This window comes from Leptonychotes weddellii, chromosome 2 (assembly GCF_054177405.1).
Source record: "Leptonychotes weddellii isolate Sample4059 chromosome 2, ASM5417740v2, whole genome shotgun sequence".
NCBI classification, from domain to species: Eukaryota; Metazoa; Chordata; class Mammalia; order Carnivora; family Phocidae; genus Leptonychotes; species Leptonychotes weddellii.
This window is the reverse complement of record NC_138370.1, coordinates 142,755,016-142,779,529: the sequence shown is the minus strand read 5'-3', so window position 1 is coordinate 142,779,529 and position 24,514 is coordinate 142,755,016. Positions and strand designations below refer to the sequence as shown.

General features: G+C 38.4%; 1 protein-coding gene across 2 annotated transcripts; it reads right to left on the bottom strand.

The window, feature by feature from the left end:
* Positions 1–6,144: 6,144 nt before the first annotated feature.
* COMMD8 (COMM domain containing 8) lies at positions 6,145–24,088 on the bottom strand. Of its 2 annotated transcripts, XR_004077851.2 has the most exons (6): positions 23,960–24,088; positions 19,387–19,542; positions 16,962–17,114; positions 16,157–16,211; positions 14,455–14,610; positions 6,145–12,546 (listed from the first exon to the last, which is right to left on the bottom strand). XR_004077851.2 is itself a non-coding variant. In XM_006740250.3 (5 exons), exons 1-5 carry the CDS (start codon positions 24,023–24,025, stop codon positions 12,526–12,528), a joined length of 552 nt encoding a protein of 183 aa, XP_006740313.1. In that variant the 5' UTR covers positions 24,026–24,088; the 3' UTR covers positions 6,145–12,525. The 2 variants fall into 2 exon arrangements, 1 of the variants encoding a protein (XP_006740313.1); XM_006740250.3 differs by lacking the exon at positions 16,157–16,211.
* Between the last annotated feature and the right edge of the window lie 426 nt (positions 24,089–24,514).

Genomic DNA, 24,514 nt, shown 5'->3' with positions numbered 1-24,514 from the left:
GGAATCTTAGAGAGGTTTATTTGTGCAGGAAGTTACTAGAAAGATATAGGAGCACGGTAGCCTCTGCTAACATAGCCCCATAAATTCAGTAATAGTCCTTGTTGTAGATCTCTGGGAGTAAGTAGACCATCTGGTGTCAAGTGGATCGAATTCAATACCTGTTCAAATTCCTTTAAAAATACATCGAAGTTACAATACCTAGAAATTTAAAATAAATTTATAGGCAAATGGCAAAAATAAATTATTTTACAATTTTAGTAATGGTCTACACTACAGTATTTCCCTCCAAGAGCGCTGAAGAGTCTCAGATAACATAAATCAGTGTGGTCTCTATTTTCAGATCTCTGGAAAATACAGATCCTTTAGGCCATTCCCTGCAACTCAGTCAGGAAAAGCCCTAAATGCCCCTTCGGGAGTGGAAAAGCCTAGGTCTAGGCAGCATCTGAGCAGAAATGTTGTGGCAGTGCCCTTCCGTGTTTGTCCCCAGGGCTGGCCCCCATCACTGTCTGTGTTCTGTAAGCAGAGTAGCAGGTAGGATTGAGCTCTCAGACAAGGGGCAGCCTCCCATCTGGTTGCAAAAGATTCCAGGTCTTTAGAACCTCTGTTACCTGCTCTTCCTGCCCCACTTTCCCAAACCCCCTCCCATTCCCCACTTAACTAGTTCAATCTGCCACATGTTTTAGGCATGGCCATGACGAAACTGAAAGTTTACTTTATTGAGATTAGCGTTTCTAGCTATTCATATTTTTAAAGCATGCACCCTCCCCATTCCAGTCTCTGAGCCTGATCCTCAATGCGATTCCTGCACACTGGTGTTCTTTACTTTTCCCCTTTTTCAAAAGATACCTTCCAACTCTAAACTTCCATGATTCTCCTGAGTGTCCCTTGACCATTCAGAATTGTTAGAAGAATGCCTAAAAATTCCTCTTTTCTATTGTAGGCCAGTCTACCAATGAGATGGACGCTTTTTTGTAAAGTTGGCCTAACATTCTGCCCCTTGACTTCACACACCGTCTATATCCTATCGTTCCAAACTTCCCATGTGCAGATGTGCTCATCACTCCTCTTCAAGTAGTGAGCTTAGAGTTTTCTTCTTCAGGTTTCTCATACTCTATACCTTGATATAGGTTCATATTTAATGTCATCTTTTTAAAAACAGAGGAAGCACTTGTAAGTCTTCAAATTCTCACCGAGTTGAGATGGATACTTACTAAGACGTATAGCAATTAGGATTCATTCAGGTACAAGTAACAAAAGACACAGCTAAAAGTAACTTCAGCAATCAAAATGATAGCTCCTATAACAAATAGGGTGGTTACTGGCTTAATTATTTCAACAGCACAATGATGTCATCCAGGACCCAGTTCTTCCAAACTCTGTATGTTATCAGCACCCACTGTGGTTGCAACATGGCTATACTCATGCACTCATATCACGTGGCAGAAACAAGGGAAAGTCCTGCCGTAGGTCTCTTTCTAAGAGCCAGGGAATCTTTCCCCAAAAAACTCTCCCAGCCATCATTTTTTGTTCCTTTGGATGGGGTTGGATTGCACAACCATTCCTGAACCAGTCACTGGTAAGAGGAATGAAATTATCATGATGGGCTTACGATATTGACACAATGCGTTGCCCAACGCCTGGGGCAGGGGAAAACAGTGGAATATGTTAACAAAAAGAGAGAAGAATCTTGGTTTTTGGGTAGATATCCAATTGTGACTGTCACACATTGGTCTAAGGTATCAGAAAATACTTTGTTACACATAATTTCATGATTTGATCTTCCCTACAACCCTGTGGTTATGATGACAATACCAATATCTGGAAATAGAGGTTAAGTAGGTTAAATTATTTACCCCAGATCTGATAACTAGTTAGTGATAGAGTTAGTATTTGATCTGAGTTTGGGTGTTTTGTTTTGTTTTCTGGCTGCAAAGGCAAAACTTTGTCTACTCTATCACACTGCCTATATCTAATCCTTTTTACCTTGATGATCCAGGTTTTGGGTGGTTCAAAGAGGAGGGCAGGTGGGAAGAAAGAGTACAATTTCCACTGCCAACATCTAGACACTATGCCCAGTAAACACTTCTGTTCTTTTTTTATCCTGATCCTCCTCCCTGCCCATGCCCCCCGCCCCCACCACCAAACACACAAAAGCCTTTCATTATTCTCTTGAGGGAAAGTATAGAAGGAATAGTTCACATAGCAACTGAATAGCCTGAGGTGTGCCCCAGTTCTTTTGGGATAACATTACTGTTAGGGGACAACGTGCCCCAGTTTCCCTGAGACAGTCCCAGTGTGTAATTACCAATTGTGCCACATTTTACTCTCAAATTTGTCCATTTAGATAACAATTATATAGTCACACTATTTATAGGTCTCATAATCCCCATACCTTGTGGGTATGGGAAATATTGATAAATTAACACCTTGGAGAAAATACACGCCTTGGCTCCCTATGAATCACTTAAGTCTGACCTCAGTCTCTCCATCACTCAGGTTCATTTTATCTCTCACTGTTCCCCTGACCCACCCTCAAGCAAACTACTCCTTAGGTTTTTCCTACTCTTCCGCCAAAACCACAGCCACATCCCATCCCAAAATGTTCTCCTTGCTGTGCTTGAAGTTTTACATTTTATTTCCATTGCCCAGATTTCCCTCTCCAATGAATGGATTATGAATCAAGCCACTATCTTCCAAAAAGCCATCCATGAGCAACCTTTCCTCATTCTGTTCACTCTCCTGCTAGCAATCCCTCAATTCTTATGGCCACTGAGTCAATCAGTAATAATGGATGTTGAATTTGTGTTATCTTCCAGGAGTTTTGCAAAGAGATGCTCCCCTTCCCTAAATAAAGTGTAAGGTCCTTAAGGGTAAATGCCCCATTTTCTAATTCTTCTGTATTGCCCAAAGCATCTATTGTTCTTGTCATGGTAGAGTCTGTAAATGACCTACACTGGTAAATGTAGCAACAGAAAAATACAATTTCGTAACAGGCAGTACTTCAGGATTATAGGTAACACACCCTCCCCCAAGTTACTTTAGTTCCATAGAGCCTATGTGTACAACCTCTAAATGGATAAAAAATGCAGTCAAACTTATAGTCGACCCAGGTTTGGGTCCATGCAAAGTGATCATGGAGATTTCCCCCCATTGCTTATGACTAAACAGACTGAATCTTAATAAGAGCATTCTGGATTCGACCAGTTCTGGCAGAATTGAACTTTCCATGATGATTACTACTGCTTTAACTTTATGGAAACAGGAAATTGTTCATTCGAAGTCTCACTTTTCACCCATTTACCCCCATTTGCCTTATTAAAAGCCTTCTGAATCTAGGTTCTGTGGGGTGTTTACTCTCCCAAGTGGGATTGCACTGCATAATTGGAACATCCAATGTGAATTCCAAGAGAATACTTCTAGACGGTATTGCACACCAAATTTCACTTCTGCCAAGAAATAAATAGGAGGTTTAGAACTCTCTAAGAGGGATGGGCAGTTCTTCACTGTCCCTCAAGACTGCGTAAAATATATGTACAGAGAAATACCTTTCCTGCACCCCTCCTTTCAACTGTTAACTCTCCTGTTCTCCTGTTATGTATATTATTTACAAATTTGCATAAAAGAAATACATCATTTGCAAGCCTTACCTCAGAGTGGCAACCAGCCACCCCAGTTTTACTAGATAACGTATTTTTCTACTTGATATTCCCCCAAATACATTGAATTGCAGTGTATCTTTTTCTTTTTTTAAGCTAATCAACTCACTTTAATCCGTTTCCTACATCTTTTTAAAATACTCACTGGATAAAGCTTGAAATATTTTATATTTTGCGACAATGCTCCTGAGACATTTTTAGGGAAGCCCCTTGATTATTCTAACTCACTGCGGTGTCATGGAAAGCAGAATTATAAACACAGTGATACTTCATATTCAGAACATCCACTACTAAGTAGGGAATGCTCGTGATTAGATATGCATATTTTTATTGACTGTGTTGTTCAGCTCCTTATTTTAGAGAGGGCCAATAACCCTCTTGGTAAAAACTACCCTGTGGCATTATTCCAAAGTCAAGATTGCATGAGGTTTTCAGAAATTCTAAATGATATGTTTACAAGGACTAAAAATTTTTTGACATCTTTAAATAAGCTTTTTATTTTTGACCACCAGGCAGCATTTTGTGCCATTGTGATGGGAACCTAATGGCTAATGTGAAATAATGTTGTGTCATTTAAAAGGTTAATGGAAATGTAAATTGGAAACTTTAACATTGTGTAAATACAAATAAAACTGTTTTTGAGAGAAACACATCTGGGTTAGGGTGGCTTGCTTGAAAAATTCGCTTGGCTGTCCATCATCTCTGAAAAATTATTTCATTGCCGTGCCTTTACCCAAGAAGACCCAACCTGAGGCAAAGATCTTCTTACAGTGATTCAGAAGGTTTGGGGAAGCAGGACTCATCAGGCTAAAGAGTGGGGGGAAACTTCTATCCTGCCAGCAATGGAACATCTCTTTGGCACCGCCTCACCTAAAACTTGATTGAATCCAAAAATTAGCGAAACTTTCCAAACCAGTCTCCTGCTATTTTAATTCACAGCACCCTGTCCTAAATAGCTGGGGCTTTCAAAAGCAGGTGCTACTTATACACAAAAATTCATACCTTCTGTTGCCTCTCAAAATCTGCTATGCTTAACTCACCAATATGTCAGAATATGTTAAATGTCTTATTCCTTGTTTTTAAATCCCCACTAATCAATTTGCTGAATTGCCAATTTACCCTCCTACCAAACAGGAGTTAGCTAATTCATATCCTGATTGGTATTACACAGTTCTTGTAAATAAAATAATCCCTTTGTCCCTCTTTATTTTTCAGCGGGCAGAACTTCTTTAATGGCAAAGAAACATAAATTACAATACATTAATGTTCTTTTGACATAAGCATTTGCTTTCTTACATAAGCAGATAATACTTTTGTATACCGACCAGACCACTAGAGGAGCTAAATGGCAAGAATAAGTATTTCTGGAAACCAATAGGAATTTTAATGAAATGGGAAATGTTTTAAAAATGCCAAGAAAAGAAAGGTGGACTCTTTACTTTTATAATTCCAGTTCCTGTTTTGTATCAATATATGCTGCATTTTCTGACTGAAACTGCTGTTCTGTCTAATGAAACTTGAGATTTTTCTGCAGTTGCTTTTAACATTTGAAATCAAACTTTCATACAGGGTGTTCAACTGTAATCTTTCTGTTAAGGATTTGATTAAAATATTCTAACCGTTTCATTAATTCCCTTTTTACGAGCTTCAAGTATGTGACATTATGACTTCGCTATCTCAAAAACGATCTGTGAACAAAATCCATGAAGCCTATAGACTGTGATTTCTACACATCAAAGAAGAACTAAATCTCCCTCTAAGCAATGAATCAGCGAATAAGAAACTGTGCAGTGTCCTCTGATTCCTGACCCTTTTAGCTTTCATGGCCTTTTTTCTATTCTTATTCACTGAGTAATCATGTATCCTTGTAAAATAAAAAGTCAACTTACATGCAATCAGGTATGGACACAAGAAATGCTTGTGCTCTCAATTTCAGGACTCAACGGATACTCCAGCAGTCACAGGACTGTGGTTCACTCAGTATCTTTGTTAATAGTGTGGCTTTGCTATAAAGTAAGTTGCTGTTTTCTTTGCTCTGGTACTACAGGATTTTAAATGTTTCAGCAAATGACAGAAAGAAAACACATTTGAAGGCTGGTGTCAAAAACCATCAGCTGTACTCACAAAAGCCTTTGTGCAGCTTCTGAAATGTAGTTTATTGCTGTAAATATGTACAATTTATGTTAGCTTGCTTATTTCTAAAACTCAAATAAAACATTTTTTTAATTGAAAATGCCTACATATAAAAAGCTTAGTTTGTACTATGTTCAAAAACATGCAAGATTTCAGGCATATCTTTTTATAATCCTTAAAAATGTTTAGAATTCTGAATCTATCATTTCGGAGCCTTTATTTTAAAATTTAATACAAAGCAAAATCCCTTTATTTGGAAGAAATTCTTTGCAGTATTATCCAACAACTGGGGAAAAAGTACCAGCACTTTCCCGGGAGCTTATTTCTGTACCACTTTGATTTTTGGGGGAAAAAAAAAAAAAATTCTTTAGGATAACACACCTTACAAACATTTGGACATATGGAGTGTTTATGTATCAGAAAAAAAGAAGAAATTGTTTCCTTGTATTCAAAATGATGCCTAAAATGGACTTTAATAGCAGCCATTTGTGAGGTGCATTATGTCAAATTTCTTTTAAAATCTCCACTGTAAATACGAATATTAGAGTTGGGTTATTTGTCAGTCTTTCCTAATTGGAAGACCTCCAACCTCCAAACTCATTGTCTCCCCTCAGAAACAGTATGTTGACAATAAAATAATGAACAGACTAAAGGTGTGAAGTTCATATATCCATTAATGATGGTTAGCAGAATAGCTTTTCAATGAAGAGTCTAAATTCCAGCCTAAAGACAACTTTAACATCCATCCAGCAAAGTACCTGGGAATCAGCACTTCATCAGCAGAGCCTGAACCCTGCAGAGCTACCAAGGATTTTAGAGACATCCTACAATGGCTACTATTTCCAGAAGACTATGTTATTCAATGGACGAAATAAATGGCCATCCAATTTTTTTAGAAAAATAACATGTATGTGTTACATGTTTAGGATTTGCTATAAGAATCATAGATAATATGAAGCTAACACAAGATAGGTATTTGTGTATCTGTGATAGAAGTAGTATCAGCCAAGGACATGGAGAAAATGGAACCCCTGTGCACTGTTGGTGGGAATCTAAAATGGTGTAGTCACTATGGAAAACTGTATACAGGTTCCTCAAAAAAATTAAAAATAGAACTACTTATGATCCAGCAATCCCACTGCCAGGTTTTTATCCAAAAGAACTGAAAACAGGATCTTGAAGAGATATCTGCACTCCTATGTCCATTGCAGCATTAGTCACAATGGCCAAGAGGTGGAAACAACCTGAATGTCCATTTGTGGATTAATGGACAAAGAAAATGTGGTATATACATAAAATGGAATACTATTCAGCACCCCCAAAAGGAAATTCTGTCATATGTTAAAACATGGATGAACCTTGGGGTGCCTGGGTGGCTCAGTCGTTGAGTGTCTGCCTTCGGCTCAGGTCATGATCTCAGGGTCCTGGGATCGAGCCCCGCATCGGGCTCCCTGCTCGGCGGGAAGCCTGTTTCTCCCTCCCCCACTCCCCCTGCTTGTGTTCCCTCTCTCGCTGTGTCTCTGTCAAATAAATAAATTAAAAATCTTTAAAAAACAAAACAAACAAAAAAACATGGATGAATCTTGAGGACATTATGGTAAGTAAAACACTCTTGTTGCTGAAGGACAAATATTGCATAATTCCACTTACATGAAGTATCTAAAGTAGTCAATCTCTTGAAGAAGAAAGCATAATGGTGACTGCCAGGGGCTGGAGGATGGGGAAATGGGGAGTTACTGTTCTATTAGTAGAGCTTCACTGATAAAAGATGAAAAAGTTCTAGAGATCTATTGTACAACAATGTGCAGCGAGTTAACACTACCTGTACTACACACTTAAAAATTTGTTCAGAGATTTCATATTATGTGTTTTTTGCCACAAGTGAAAAAAAAAAAGAAGAAAAAAAGAAAGAAATACAAAGTGATACAGCCACTTTGAAACAATTTGGTAGTTTCTTACAAAGTTAAACTTGTCATACAATATGATCCAGCAATCACACTCCTGGGCATTACCAATTTCCTTCAATAGGTGAATGGATAAACAAACTGGCACATCTATTCAATGAAATATTATGTGAGAATAAAAAAGAAATGAGTTATCAAGCCACGAAAAAACATGGAAGAACCCTAAATGCATATTGCTAAGTGAAAGAACCCAGTCTGAAAAGACTGCATACTGTATGATCCTAATTACATGACATTCTGGAAAAGGCAAAACTATAAAGACATTAAGAAAACTCACTGATTGTGGGGTTCAGAGGAAGATAGAAGGATGAATAGATTAAGCATGAGGGATTTTTAGGGTGTTGAACTACTCTGTAAAGTGGATTCATGACATTAGGCATTTGCCAAAACACAGAATTATTCAACACAGAGTGAAAATTAATATATGCAAATTTAAAAATCATTTAGGAAGTCAGGCAATCCCAGCAAGGAATACAGACTACGTTAAAAAATCTAACTTCATTACAAATGTATAAAACCACCTCACTGAAGGGGGGGGAGGTACTGACCTAAGTAAACCTGGAAATGAGTGAAGTCTGTAAGACTAAAGGCAAAAGAACTGTACATAATCCCTTCCAAGAAGATAAAATTGTTTCCCATGGATTAACAATTCAGATACATGCCATAACAATTCAGATACTGCCATAAACAATTCACACATATATGGATAGTAGATGGTGGGAGTCAGGTTTCTTACTGCTGGACTGTAAATTTACAGATAAGGGTAGCAGATGAGGATGATCCACGTGGTAATGGATTAGAGTTGAAGACATCAAGATGAACTCATGTGTAGCTTAATATAGATACAGCTAATTACATAAAGAAATATTTATAGATATGTATATATACACAGCTTAGTTCACATACATATATTTCTTTGTTCTGTCAATAAAATGAACCAGGGCTTCTTGGAGAAATGGCTGATTCTAGAACCAGGCAGGAAATAGACAAAATGAGCCCAGAGCATCTTGTATTGCCAGAAGGTTAAGGAAATATAAAAATAGATAAATACCTACCTTCAGTGATAGAGCTATGTCAATGGGACAATGGAGCCAACTGAAAATGCTCCTGGTGGCCAAACCTGGAGTAACCTGAATAAGCAGTACTGGCTTATAACCAAAAGGATAAAATATCCATGAGTCCGTATTATATAAATAAATGATTAAATTAATAAATAGAAGAGACAAATCTGTGCTTATATAGGTACTCTGACCTCAGGAAGGGGGAGTACAACTTCCCATTCCTAAATATGGGTCACACATAGTGACTTCCTTCCAAAGAGTACAATATGGAAAAAGGAGAAATAAAGAGTAACTTTACAGTGAGAAACCAGACAAACTATTTCAGCCAGGTGAACAAGGTCAATGTCAAATCATAAATCCTGCTAACAATATGTACCCTCAATATGATGTGATGTAAATGGCACTTTACCCCTGTGATTTTCCTCCCCCAAACCCGTAATCCCAGCCTAAGCATGAGAAAAACATTAAATTCCAATAGAGGGCCATCCTACAAAATACCTCATTCATACTCCTCAAAACTGTAAAGGTCATCAAAAAGAAAGTATGGGAAATTATCACAGCAAGAGAATCTTAAGGATACATGACAACTAAATAATATGAAATCTCAGAACAGAAAAAAAGGACATTAGGTAAAAACTTAGGAAATCTGAATAAACTATGGAATTTAGTTAATAACAATGTATTGACATTTGTTAATTCTAACAAATGTACCATACTTACATGTTAATAATAAGGGAATCTAGATGTGAGGTATATGGGATCTTTCTGGATTACCTGTTCAAATTTTTATGTAAATCTAAAATTATTCTAAAAAAAAAAAGTCCATTTATAGAAGAAAAAGCCACAGATTGGGAGAAAACACTTGCAAGGCATATATGTGATAAAGACTTGTATCCAGGCTATCAAGAACTCCCAAAACTCAACAGTAAGAAAACAACCCAATTTAGAAATGGGCAATGGATCTGAACAGACACTTCACCAAAGATCTACAGATGGCAAACTGCACATGAGAAGACAATGAACACCGTCAGTCATTAGGGAAATAAATATAATTAAAACCACAACGAGATATGACTACACACTTATTACAACAGCTGAAATTAAGATTGACCAAAGCACGTGTTAGCAAACAGGAGAAGGTGGAACTCTCAGACTGCGGGATGGAATGTACAATGGTAAAATCACTTTGGAAACATTTCACTCCTCAAAGTATTCACTCAAAGGAAGCACACGTCCATACAAAGGTTTACACAAGAATGTTCACAGGATTCTGTGTTACGTAATGGCCATAAAAATTTTCAACGACCAAAAATATCCTTTAACAGGTGAATAAACAAATTATGGTAAAACTCTACAACTGAATACTTCTCAAAAAGAGAAAGGAATGAACTATTGCTATATGCAACAACACAGATGAACTCAGTACTGAAAGAAGCGGATCAAAAGAAAAGGTACATACTGTATGATTCCACTAATATTAAATTCTTGAAAAGTGTGAACAAATCTACGAGTGGCAGGAAGTAGATCAGGGGTTGGGGGGGAGGGCACAGGAGCAGGGATTACAAAGGAATAGGAGGAAACTTTTGGGAGTGATTGCCATGTTCACCATCCTGACAGAGGTGATGCTTTCTTGGGTGTACAGATGTCAAAACTTACCAGATTATACACTTTAAATATGTGAGGTTTACAGTATATCGGTGAGATTTCAATAAAGTCGTTAAATATTCTAATGGAGTGATAAATAAGGTGGTGAGAGGAAGAATAAGTAGAGCAAGATTTTCTGCTTATCAAAGGAAGAAAATGGGGGGTTGAAATTCCAAAGGACCTTAAATCAGTATAGATCTTCTTCAACATGATGGGTTTACATCCCAATAAACCCATCATAAACTGAAAATACTGTAAGTCAAAAACGCATTTAATATGCCTCACCTACTGAACATCACAGCTTAGCCTACTCTACCTTAAATGCTCAGAACACTTACACTAGCCTCCAGTTGGGCAAAATCATCTAACACGAAGCCTATTTTTAAATGAAGTGTTGAATACCTCATGTAATTTACTGAATACTATACTGAAAGTGAGAAACAGAAGGTTGTCTGGGTAAAGGATGGTTGTCAGGATATCAGCTGTTTACTTGTGACCGCATGGCCGCCTGGGAGCTGCGGGGCTGCCGCTGCCCAAATCAGAAAAGAGTGTTGGACTGCATATTGCTAGCCCAGGAAAAGATCAAAATGCAAAATGTGTTAAAAAAAAAATCAAAATTCAAAGTATGGTTTCTACTGAATGCAGGTTGTTTTAGCACCACAGTGAAGTCAAAAAATCCTAAGTCAAACCATCGTACATCAGCGATCATCTGCATTATTTAAAGTGCTCGCCTGCAAACCGCTACCGGTCCGTGACATAAGGAACTTGCACAGGGAGTAAGTCAACAACCTCCCTAAGCACACTGTTTCGTTCAGCTGATATTTTTTCCATAATCAACATCTCTCAATGAGAAAAGCAATATATTGATGAACACTCTGGCATGCGCTCCTCATCTAATCCCTGACCTGTAACAAACAGTGCACAGAAGACTGGCATTAGTCTACAGACACATTTTGAGGAGCACTGCCTAGATCACGAGCAGGTATTTTTTTTTAAGCTCTCAAAGCCTATCTTCATCTCTATGATGAGAAATAGTAATAACTGTTCTGAACACCTCAAATAATAGTCTGATGCTCTAAAGAGCAATTAAGCTCGCAAACAGCAGGTACCAATTAACTACGGGTCACTGCATTATGTAGAAAGTCTTCTGAAATAAAGCAATATGTAAAAGTAAAATGACATTTTTTATTTGTTCAGAATGCTTGTTTTTAGTTAACTGAAATTAAAAATGGTTTGTTTTCCAGTGAAGTTAACACCCAAAACTATTAACTTCAATATTAAAAGTCTGTAACAAAAATGGACCTATATTTAATCTCAGCTGATACCTGAATAGCTATATATACACTATGCAATGACATCGATTCTTTTTAACGAAGCACAGCCTCCCGATCAGACACAGAAGTGCAGAAGTAACAGTGTTACTTTCATTTTTTCCCACTCGAGTAAAAGATTTTAATCTCTAGAATTCATAAACTCAAAACTGTTGATTTTAATTTTAATTTTAATTATTTTTTCTTGTTCATGTCTGAAGAGGAGCTTCTTTCTCTAAGAAATTTTGTATTTTATAATCTTTCCTTTGAAATAGAAGAAAGATATGGAATCTCCTGAGTTATATATGCAGCTCATACATTCTTTAAAAGTTATTTTTTAAAATATTACAAATTAATCATATATATCCATAATACACATCCTTGTTATTCATATATTCCTTTAAGCAACATTCAAGTAGATTTGTGCTTTGTACGTTTACATTACTTTAGAGCTTATTTTTAGCTTTCAATAAAACTGTGTATCTATAAAGGTTTCTCAAATATTTAATAAATGAGGCAAAACAGCCATTATGAAAATATAAACAGCTATTAGAGCTTTTTCATCTCTCATTTTTTATGCATTTCCTGTCGACCACGTCATTTCCTGTTCTGCAGGGAAGCGGGTATATTTTCATCTCTGTAAGCCCAACATGCTGCTTTCTCAGCATAGCAAAACAGTCAGTACAGCGCAGGTATTCTGAACACACAGTATTCACTTGGCCGCATCTGGGGTAGCAGTAGAATCTCAGAGTGTTGGTTATTTCAACTGCAGGACCACCTTAAAACACAAAGTCGGGGGTGGGGGATGGGAATCAGGTTATTCCAGAATGATGCCCGTATCTGCTTAATGAAATGCTTTGAAATCTCTGAAGACAGGAGAACTGATAACAAGCAAGTACAATGCACAGTAACTGATGATGCATGCCTGCCAGGATTCATGGTTCAGACTCAATTAACATTTATATGAGGCTCTACCACACACTCCCTAAGACATTTAGCCCCATCCAAAAGCAAGCCAGGCTACCAGTGTGGCTACTAGGCATGTGGACCAATCATCATGGCACTAAAATGACTGAGTAACTGCAAAGTACGGACGGAAGCTGAATATACCAGGGTTTCAAAAAGGTAGAGCCGGGGGGCACCCGGGTGGCCCAGTCAGTTGAGCATCTGCCTTTGGCTCAGGTCATGATCCTGGAATCCTGGAATGGAGTCCTGCATTGAGAATCCCTGCTCAGCGGGGAGTCTGCTTCTCCCCCTCCCTCTGCCACTCCCCCCTGCTCATGCACTCATGCGCACGCGCTCTCTCTCTTTCTCTTTCAGAGTAAATACATAAATAAATAAAATCTAAAAGAAAAAAAAAAGATAGAGCAGAGGCGCTGGGTAGCTCAGCCAGTTAAGCATCCGACTCTTGATCTCAGCTCAGGTCTTGATCTCAGGGTGGTGAGTTCAGGCCCTGCACTGGGCTCCACGCTGGGCATGGAGACTACTTTAAAAAGAAAAAAAAGGTAGAGCCAAGAAGGTTGGTCAGGGGCAAGAGAAGTTGGTTAGAATATCTGACACTGATCACTGGAGAACAGATTACTAGAACAAATGCTGAGAAATCTTTTTTTTTTTTTAATTTTATTTATTTATTTGACAGAGACAGAGAGCACAAGCAGGGGGAGCGGCAGGCAGAGGGAGAGGGAGAAGCAGGCTCTCTGCTGAGCAGGGAGCGCAATGCAGGACTCGATCCCAGAACTCTGGGATCATGACCCGAGCCTAAAGCAGACGCCTAACAGACTGAGCCACCCAGGCGCCCAATGCTGAGCAATCATGAAAGGAACACACGTATACAGAGACAGTTATTTTTATTTCTTTCTGACAGCAGCAGTTTCTATTGTTTAAATATGATTTTTCTCATTAAATAAACACCGAGAATGGTTCCTGTTAGTCAATCCTTTGGATACATAAAATTTTTAGTCACTCATTAGTTTCACCTGATTTTGTCATAACTACAAGCCATATTTTGTCTCCTGTACTTAGAGGATTATAAAAGCAATTCTATTTGTGCAGTTACAACTTTTTTTTTTTTTTAAAGATTTTATTTATTTATTTGACAGAGAGAGAGAGAGCACAAGCAGGGGGAGTGGCAGAGGGAGAAGCAGGCTCCCCACTGAGCAGGGAGCCCGATGTGGGGCTCGATCCCAGGACCCTGGGATCATGACCCAAGCCAAAGGCAGATGTTTAACCAACTTAGCCACTCAGGCGCCCCTTATCTGTGCATTTAAATAAGACACTGTTTTCTTTAAAATCATAACTACACATAATAATCATAAAAACACTTCAGGATCAACTAATTTCATAGCCCCAAGGTAAAAGTTTTATTTTTTTTAAGTAAAAATTTTATTTTTATCATTAATGAGGACTGAGGCAAAAAAATCTAGCTGTTAGAAGAGCACTATTATTCTATCAAAAATAACTCCTTGATAAATTATGCTCAAAACTAAGTAGTTAAAATTACAAGTTATAATTAAATATCTAAAACTAGAGATGTAGAACATATCAACAAGGTATTTTCTGTGCTTAACATAAAATATCAGGAATAAAAGAAATATGAAAAGTCAATTACGAGTTTTTCTTCTATTGTTCTAAGGATATCAATCAAAACTTAAACATTTTAAACACACAACAAAATTAAAACAAGTACCTTATTAGCTGCTTCCAAGGAATTTATTAGATTCTGCAGCTCTTCTTTACTCATTTCAACAGAATATGGTTTGACTTCACCATTTTCTTTTATGTCTAGATGAAGGTTTAAAAGTGGCATTTGTAAAGTAGCAATCTTGTCACTAGACAGTGCAAGCTGTTTAAAATGAGGAAAACAGTAATTAATAAGTAGTAAAAAAAGACTACATTAAATATGCATCAGAGCTTATTAACAATACATCTTAAGAAAAGAATACTCCTGTTTGCTGTCAAGTACAGGAAAAGGTGGAAGAAATAAAGAAACCCATGCCAAACCAACACATATATGAAGAACAGACTGAGAAAGGAGGATGACAGGGAGGAAGACGACTAGGGAAAAAAGGACAAACAGTCCAAAGTTTGTGGTAGAAGCAGAAATCCAGAGCAGAGTTATGGCTGGGAAAGGAAGTACTGAATGGGTCCAATGCATCACGAAACCAAGACTTCTTAAAGCTTAAAGAAGTGTGAAGATACCAAGAGAATGAAAGTCCATGTACAAAGATAAAACTAAAAACACTGGTAAACCCTGTGCAATGAAGATTTACAATCAGCTAATTCTCTATTAAATTATTGATAAACATGTTATCAAGATACCACTTTCAATTAGAGTCACTCAGCAAAAACACTCAACATTTACTCCACTTCCTATTTTCTGTCTAGAGAGAATCCTAGAGGAAACAGAAGAACCAAATATTTATGATATTAATAATTTTTGAAACAAGCACCATAGCTTCATTGGCAGATGGCAAAGGGAAAATCAATTTTCCTGGAATCTTCGCTAAAAAACTCCACAATACCTGAATCTTCAAAATGTTACTACTTGCAAAAATTTACTTGTACCATTCATTACTTGTACAATGATTGGTAAGGAACTACTTCCCTAACAAACATCCTCGGAGTGCACACACTACAGAACTGAATCCTCACATACCTCCTTCATTCTCTCTTAAAAAACCAGGACTCATAATATCTGAGATTTGGAAGTATCAAAGATGGTCTACCATATAGATAATTCTCCTCCTCAGTGTCTCCAGTAACTGCTTTCTCAGTCTATGTTTGAGTATGACCAATGATGAACATGCTACCTCAAGAAGAGGTTAAAATAATCTTCAGATACTGAAAGGTGTAAAAAAGTTCTCCTTAAGTTGAACGTGAACTCATCTTATTGCAAACTATATACCTTAGACCTTACCCTTTGTCCTAGTCTCTGAAGCCACAGAGCATATATCAATTCCCTCATCCATACAGATGACTTTTAGTCCTTTAAGGATAACTATAATTTTTCTAATAAAGTTTTTCTTTTCTGGATAGATGGTCTCAAGTGTTTCAAAAAACCTTCATGTACCACGATTTTAAGTTCCTGTTCATTCTTTTTTGGTTTGGCTCCAATTTGTTTAAGTATCTCTTATATTTGGCAGCCAAAAGTAAAAGTACTACTAAATTAAATTAACTAAAAAGATTTAATGAATGAAAACAGAATTAGAACTACCCATTGCTTGAAACACTGCATTTCTACTAACAAAACAAGACTGAATCACCATACTGCTGACTCAGGTCACATTTGGCAAATCAAAACAACTAAATATTTTTCATACAAATTACTTTTGGCATATCTCTCATATCTTTTATATTAAATTGGTTTTATTTAAATAAAAACCCTTTACCTAGGTTATCTCTGCTCAGTTTATTTTGCTTCATTTGGTCCATCACTGTAATTTGCTGTAAAATAATTTTAAACTTTGACTGTATTATATTAATATTTAACATATCGCAGATCTGATGAGCATATGAGCATAATATGCATGAAAGAATATTTGTTAAAGTTTGGGCCAAAACCAGAATCACAGAGACCTCCTTTCTGGCTAACACAAATTCATCTGGTTTTGGTTATTAACCCAGCTATGACCCAAATAACTATATGATTTGTCCACATTTTTCTCCACTTTATCCACAAAGACAATATGAGGCACTTATCATGCTGAAAAGAAGAAACAACAATGTGTTTCAACACAACCTCCTCATCTAGGTCTAGGTACCCTATATAGCATGGAAAGTTGGTCTGAAATTGTTCTTTATGAATCCTACTGATCATGAGTCTCTTTTCAAAATGTTTTTTAAGTGCTCTTTTAATAGCACATTACAGATTTTACCCCTGGAGGCGGAATCGTATTTACCAATCTCAGGAAGACTATAAAGTCTAGAAAGTTCTAGCCAAAAATAGATGTTGAATACATACTACTCCACTACTTAAGACATTTAATGATTCACAGCTCTAGTTAATTAAATTATCAATGTAGTGTTTTTACATATTATGTGGATGTTTGTACTGTACTAAGTTAATGTAAAAATACAATTTTTTGACAATGTATTCTTAAAATAACAGAAATTTTAGATGTATATTATGAAGAATAAGCATGTCTATTCAAAAAATGAGATAAAAAACATACATGCCCATAAAAAGATTCTCACCTTTAACTGCCAATCAAAATCCTGTAGCTGTGCAGAAGAAATATCAACTATTTCTTCTAACAGAGCCTGCTTGATTTCATCTTTCCTACTTTTCAAGCATTTCATGACAGCTTGTTGATGAAATGAATTCAACTGATTCAACTGCTGAAATATCTATGAAAATAAACAGAAAATAAGCGAAAGGGTCTTTGTTTAAAATGTACACACACAGCTCCACTCCTCTTTCATAAAACCTTTAAAATGACAGTTAAAAAAAATACATTTCTGTCTCTATGAAGAGAATAAGATGAGAATGCATAACTAACAACCAAGAGATTTTCTTTTTAAGATTTTATTTATTTATTTGACAGAGAGAGACACAGCGAGAGAAGGAACACAAGCAAAGGGAGTGAGAGAGGGAGAAGCAGGCCTCCTGCTGAGCAGGGAGCCCGATGTGGGGCTCGATCCCAGGACCCTGGGATCATGACCTGAGCCGAAGGCAGACACTTAACCGACTGAGCCACCCAGGTGCCCCTGTATCTGGACTCTTAATTCTGCTCCGTTAGTTTGTCTATATTTCTCAGTACTACACTGTCTTAATTACTGTAGAATTAAAGCTATGTTACATAAAGTCTTGATATTTGGCAGTAGAAGACCTTTAACTTCATGTTTCTCCAAGATTGCTTTGGCTATTCTAGGTCCTCTGTATTTTCATGTACATTTTAAAATCAGCTTGTCAATTTCAACCAAAAAACCTGCTGGGCTGCCCCCACATTGGGCTCCCTGCTCAGTGGGGAGCCTGCTTCTCCCTCTCCTGCACCCCCCGTCTGTCAGTGCTCTTTCTCGCTCTGTCAAATAAATAAATAAAATCTTAAAAAAAAAGTCCAGATACATACATATACAGTGACCTGATTTACAACAAAGGCTGCACAGAAATTCTATGGGAGCAAGGACGGTCATTTCAATAAACGCTACTGGGTCAGTTGGCTATTGACGTGAAAAAATGTGAACTCGACCCTTACTCCACACACAAATATTAATTCAAAATGCATCAGTAACATAAATGTGAGAGCTTCTACAAGAAAACTAACAAACACATCTTCATGACTTTGGCACAAATATTTCTTAAACATGATTTTAATAGCACTAACCACCAAAAGAAATATTGACAAAGCTGGACTTGATTAAAATTCAGGACTTCTGTTCACAAAAAGACACCATTAAGAGTGAAATGGCAAGCCACATAATGAGAGAAGATATTTAAAATACATATATCTAACAAAGAACTCCCACCCAGAATACCATCCAAATCAAAATGAACATATATAACTACATTTTTTTTTAAAGTAGGCAACCTATACAAACATGCCAAAATAATTTTTGACCAAGGTACAAAAGCAATTCAATGGAAGGATACTCCATGACCCTATAATTTCATGTCAAGATGTCTATCCAAGAAAAGTTGGCTAATATGTGGACAAGGAGACATGTACAAAATATTTGTAGAAGTACTATACATTAAAGAGGCAATGATCTAATAGTTCATCAGGAGGGGGCCGGAAAATAAGTCCTGCTAATTCCTATCATCAAATACTGTAAGAGTTAAAATACAGGAACCAGATCTACATTTACCAACACTGATAAGTCTAAAACACAACATTCCATAAAAAAATTACAAAGGGATACATGTTATCATTCACAAGTTACATGTTTAGCTCAAATAATTGTATATATTGCTTACAATGTAAATAGTCATACAATATCGACTACAAAACATGTACACCAACTTCACAAGTGGTGATCTCTTGGGGAAGGGTGGCATGCCCAGGTGATATTTAGGTATATCTGTAATGTCTTGTTTCTAAAACAAACACACAAACCTGTAATGCATAAAGATGTTAACAACTGTTTAATTGTGATAATGGGAGTGTAGGTGTCAGTTATATAACTTTTAGTTTTCTTCTACATGATTTAAATGTGTCACAATTTTAAAAACACAAACCACCAAAACTATAAAAAATAAGAACTTCCACAATCAGATTTGCCTACTCACAATTATGAGGTTTTTGTTGTAATATGTACTTATTGGGGGGTGCCTGGGTGGCTGTCAGTTAAGCATCTGCCTTCACGTGATCCCAGGGTCCTGGGATTCAGCCAAATCAGGCTCCCTGCTCAACCGGGAGTCTGCTTCTCCCTCTCCCTCTGCCCTTTCCCTCCCCCACCCCCACCCCCATTCCTGATCTCTCATGTTCTCTCTCTCTCTCTCTCAAATAAATGAATAAAATATTTTTAAAAATGTATATATATATATGTGTGTATATATATATATATATACACTTACTGATGATGGTTCTTGTATAATATAGTGCCCTAAAGACCAACTTAAGAAAAACCTGAAAACAATTTATTATTTATTATAAGGTACAGAAGATTGGAGTGAAGTTACCTCTTCATCAGATAAATTTTTACCAACTACAGCTTTGAAAAATTTGGTAATATCTTCTAGAACATTCTTCCATTCTGTTGAATCCCAAACACTGTGATAATCCTGGTGGAGAGGATAAGCTCGGCCACAAATGCCATCAATTATTTTGTGAAGAAGCTAGAGAGAAAAGGAAATAAACGAATTATAAGTAAACTTATAAAAAAGATTTATCTTCCTTGTAGGAAACAAATATAGTTGGGACAAGCTCATGTTATCTACAAAAGCAGCAGAGGTTGAAATATAACTATTTTTAACAGTATTCACATTAATTAAAAATTAAAGCTCCAATAAACATCCCAGACTTTCTATAATTTTGTCCACCTTCAGGAGCTAAAATAATTTCATAGATACACTGTTGTTTCCCCAATATTCATGAAAGGAAGATGGTGAATATAAAGGTTTCACCTTGGTATTACTTAGACATTGTACTTATACCAATAATCTAAAAAAAGTATGACTTTTAGACTAAAGGTATTTTTTACCATAGATCGACAAACTTCATTTCCCTTTACTTCCATTTTCACAGCATTCATACTCACTTCTTTTGGTCCACTCCAAGAAAGCAGTCAGTACCTTTCTTTTTCTTTTGTACATTCCTTTATCTCTACCCTACCTTAGCATCAGCAATGGAAGTCCTAACACATATATAACTGAACATAGTTATCAACACTGAATTTTGGAATAAAACTGTCTAGTTTGAACCCTAGTTCCACCACTTAACTAGTTTTATCAAGTTATTTAAGTGGTCTGTGCCTGTTTCCTCATGTTTAAAATGAGAATATCATCTACCCCCATAATGTTGTAAGGATTAAATGAGTACACGCACATTTACTTGGCCCATTCCTAGCATGTATAAAACACTTAAACATTGCTAGCCATTGTCATACTTCTTCTTCTTCTTCTTCTTCTTCTCACTATTATCACTACCACCACCACTACTACTTCTGGTATTGTGTTCCATGTCGTTAACATACATTAAGTGAGTGCCCACTATGCCGGCACTATACTAGATAAATTATTAATATGGTTTTCTCTCCCAGGGAATATTTGTGTCCTGTAAAAAGAGTATCTGAATCCATATAATTTGGAAATGAATTTAAGCAACAAGTCTTCCAACTCTTTCCCCCTGAACCATATTCTACTCCATTTTAAGCAATAACTCTTTCTCTATAACACCACACATATCAGAATAGAAATGAGAAACTGGTAACCCCACTTCCAAATAATGGCTAATGCACTATGTGAACAGACTTTTTATTTACCATAAGTCAACAAACATTCTCAATTTGAAATTCATTCAAAATTCTCTACACATATCCCGTCTTATCCCAAACTGCCCCCAGGCTAAAGCCAAACCCAGAACTCTAACTAAAAAATAAAAGTGTCACCTTTTTGGATGTAAATGTTTTTATTCATTCATTTATCCATTCATTTATAAATGTTTGTATTCATATATACAAATATGTAATGAGCACCTTAGCCAATTGTTAAACAAGTTAATGGAAATACAAAGCAAAAATAGCCGTAATAACTACCATTTATGAAGCCCGAACTGAGTACCAAGCACTGTGCTCATCCTCACTACAACCCCATGAGGTAAGTATTGTTATTATCCCCATTTCACAAATGAGAAACTGAGGATAAACAAGATTAAGTTTCTACCATATCAGAGCTTTAGTCCACTAGAGGAAGACAAACATACAAATACGTAAATGCAATTTAGAATGACTGGAGCTATATTATAAGTTTACAGAAGATACAAAGGAGCACAGACAGGAAGCAGGGAAAGGGCTGTTTTAAAAGGATGAGGAGCTGGCCATCGAAACAGAAGAGAAGGGCATTTCTAGTCACAAGCAACAGCATATGCACAGAATGGAAGTGTAAAATCACTTGTTCAATTTGAAAAAAGACAGGATATAAGGCTGGAGAGGTGAGTGGAGGCCAAATCATAAAAGGCGCTGTTTGCAGTGTCTAGGCTCTTTAATTATTTCCGCAGGGAAGAAATCTATTCACATATTTGCATTATTTTTCCATAAATTTGCTAACAAGTTGGGAGATAAAAGGAAAGAAAAGGAAAAGAGAGATGGTGAGACCAAAGGTCCCCTGCCCTCAGTTTACCAGGATGAAATCAGGGGGGCCTAAATAATTGAGGACACTCAAAATGGAGGCAGTACAGAGGTAAAAGAGACGTGAAAAGGAGGAGGAACCAAGGATGATACTCAAGATTTTAGGTTGAGTGGCTGGGTAAATGGTGGTCCCCTAAATCAAAAATGAAGTTACAACCACAGGAAGAGTGGTTCTGGGGGGGAAAACGAGTAGTTCAGCCAAGGACACACTCAATTTGAGATACCTGGAGTGTGTCTCAGCAGAAGCCTGACACTCAGGGATGAGATCTTTGGCTGGATGCAGACACCTAGGTGTCATCAACCTACATGGTGGGAAAGGTTATGGGCCTTATCTAAGAAGTAGACAGAATGAAGACAGGGGCAAAAGGCTGATACAAAGACTCACGATCAACAGATCTGAACACATGTTCCACCTTCACCACTTACTAGTTTGACACCTCAGGCACATTTCTCAAACTCTCTGCTGACATTTCCGTTTCTGCACTGGTAAAATCACAGAAAAGAGTTAAGACAGGTTTTTTTGATCCTGATAAGAATTAAGTAAGTCTATTCTCTTCTATCTCCCCCACACTTTCCCACTGTAAATGGAATCAAGGAAAAAAGACGACCTAAATGTGGGGCTTATAAAAGCTGCCTACCACAAACCCCTCTATCACATTATGTAGGCGAAGCCCCCACTCCCACCCTTCACCCATTGTGAATGGAACAGAATTGGGACTTACTCAGTGATGCCGATCACTGACACTGAAGACCAGCCCACCAAAGCTTGGCATCCAGATAACTGCCCCATGGTTGGGCAGATTTTAATATGCACTAATTCCTTCCCTCAGCGAACACTGATTAAGAACCCACCTTGAGCCAGACACAACTCTCCAGAACTAAAGATAAGGTATCTACCCTTAAGGAGTTCAGAAGAGACCAGAGGCAAGCCAACCAGTCAAGAAGTTGTGTAATGAGACCTGAATTGCTGTGGGACAGAGGAGGAGGAGTAAACATATTTATGCATTAATTACAATACAATGAATCAGTAGACTGACTTCTGAGGACAAACAGAACCACAGCTCCCAGAGCTAATAATGAAGCTCCATTTTGCACATGTTGCTTTCTTTTAGGGACAGGCAAATTTCCTTCAGGTCTTTCCTTCTTTTCAGGGGGGGAAAAACCCACTTCTCAGTCAGATTTTTCTCTTACAGCAACCACTGGGTTTTCTCCTCCTCTCACAGTTCAGTCGAGATACTTACTAGATGTAATTACTGTCTCCACGTTTGATTTTTCAAACTCAAAACTGCCAGCGCCTTTGGTACTGCGGCTAAACACACAAGCAAGGCACGTAAAGACTTGAGCCACCTGACTTCCTACTAAACTGTCTAGCCTTAGTCTCCCTGCTCTGCTCACTCAAATTTCAGCCTCTGAAAATTACAGCAGGTCCTGAAACCTGTAGAGGCTGGTTTCCTTCCTCTAGCTTCGTAGCTGCTATTCCTCTGCCTAAAACACTCTCTTCCTTCTAGACTGTCTGGTTCCTACTCATCCTTCAGAACTCAACCTAGAATTTAGATGTTCCTTTTCTGCAAAGCCTCTCCCTGCCCCCTCGAATCTGGGGAGCTACCTGTCCCACGAGCTCATTACTGGTTAATTCAGTTTGGTTTCCTTATTAGATAGCAAGCTCCACGGGGCACAGGCTGTATCTCATTCACCATTTCACCTTATGCCATTTGGGCACTCGGCACAAGGCAAACTTCAGTGCAAAGCTGGCCGGACGAATGAACAAAGCTGCTTTTCCCAGATCCTCACGGCCAAGTTCCTTCCCAGGCTCCGGGTGTCAGTGTATATGGCACCTCTTGAGGGAAAGGCTACCTTATACCACGCTACCTAAAGTAAGTCGCCCAGTTATTGGTAGCACTTACCAATTTTTTTTCTGTCGCCCTCAAGGGGGCAGGGTATACTTCTCTAGGTCACCAGCTTGTCCCCAGCACCTAGCACTGTGCCTAGTGCACAGGGACGGTGAAGGTGTGTACTGTATGAATGAATGAGAGGCTGCAAACCACTGGCTCCACGTTGTAAGATTTCAAATACTATGGTGGCGACTTCCCTCCCCAGCCCAGTCACCGGGTCGCGCGGGCCGCGCTTGGGAGCTGATGGGCCGACCCCACCCGGGTGCGAGCATGACCGGCCGCAAGTCAGCTCGAAAAGCCCCTCGAGGGGCAGCTCCAAGGAGGGGCGCGGAGGTGGCGCCAAAAGCCTCGGCCTCCTCAGCTCTCCAGGGGACGAAAGGGGCCGGACCCCGGACATCACGCCCATTGCCCCGTCCCTGCCCTGGGCAGCCCGGGTGAGCCCAGCGAAGACATCTCGATCACACCGGGCCGGACCTGCAGGTCGGGCTGTGCCAGAGCCGCCTGCGCTCTCCTCACCTGCGGGCCCAGCTCGGCTGGAATTTTCTGCAGCTGCCACAAGGGCGTCCCCTCTTCCGGCTCCATCCTAGTACGAAGCAGGAACCTCGGTCACATGACAAGGCCCGGTGGCGCCTCTAGAGCGACGGCTCACCCACGTGACTCTCTCGGGTGGGGCGGGGGCCGGGCGGGGGCCGGGCGGGGGCCGGGCGGGGAGACGCCGGAGCCCTTGTGCGCGTGCGCAGAGGCACAGCACACGCTTTCCCGGTAACTAAGGGAAATCCCTTTTCCGCCTGAAATTACTTTGCTAAACACCCTTATTAGGTTGAAGGCAAATTTGCAAATCCTCAAAGCAGTTTACAACTTTGTTCAGAGTTCTATCGAAATGTCTCTGCACTCCGTTGAAAACCAACTAATAAGAGTAACCGTATTGTGAGCTCAGGGGCATTGTCCCTGAGTTTTGGCGTATGTCTCCTACAAAAGTATTCTGATTCGGAAGGGTAAGTAAGGGTTTACCTGTGTGCGATATTTTTTATATAGATTACCTTAAGAAGAAGGTACTGTTTTCGTGCCCAT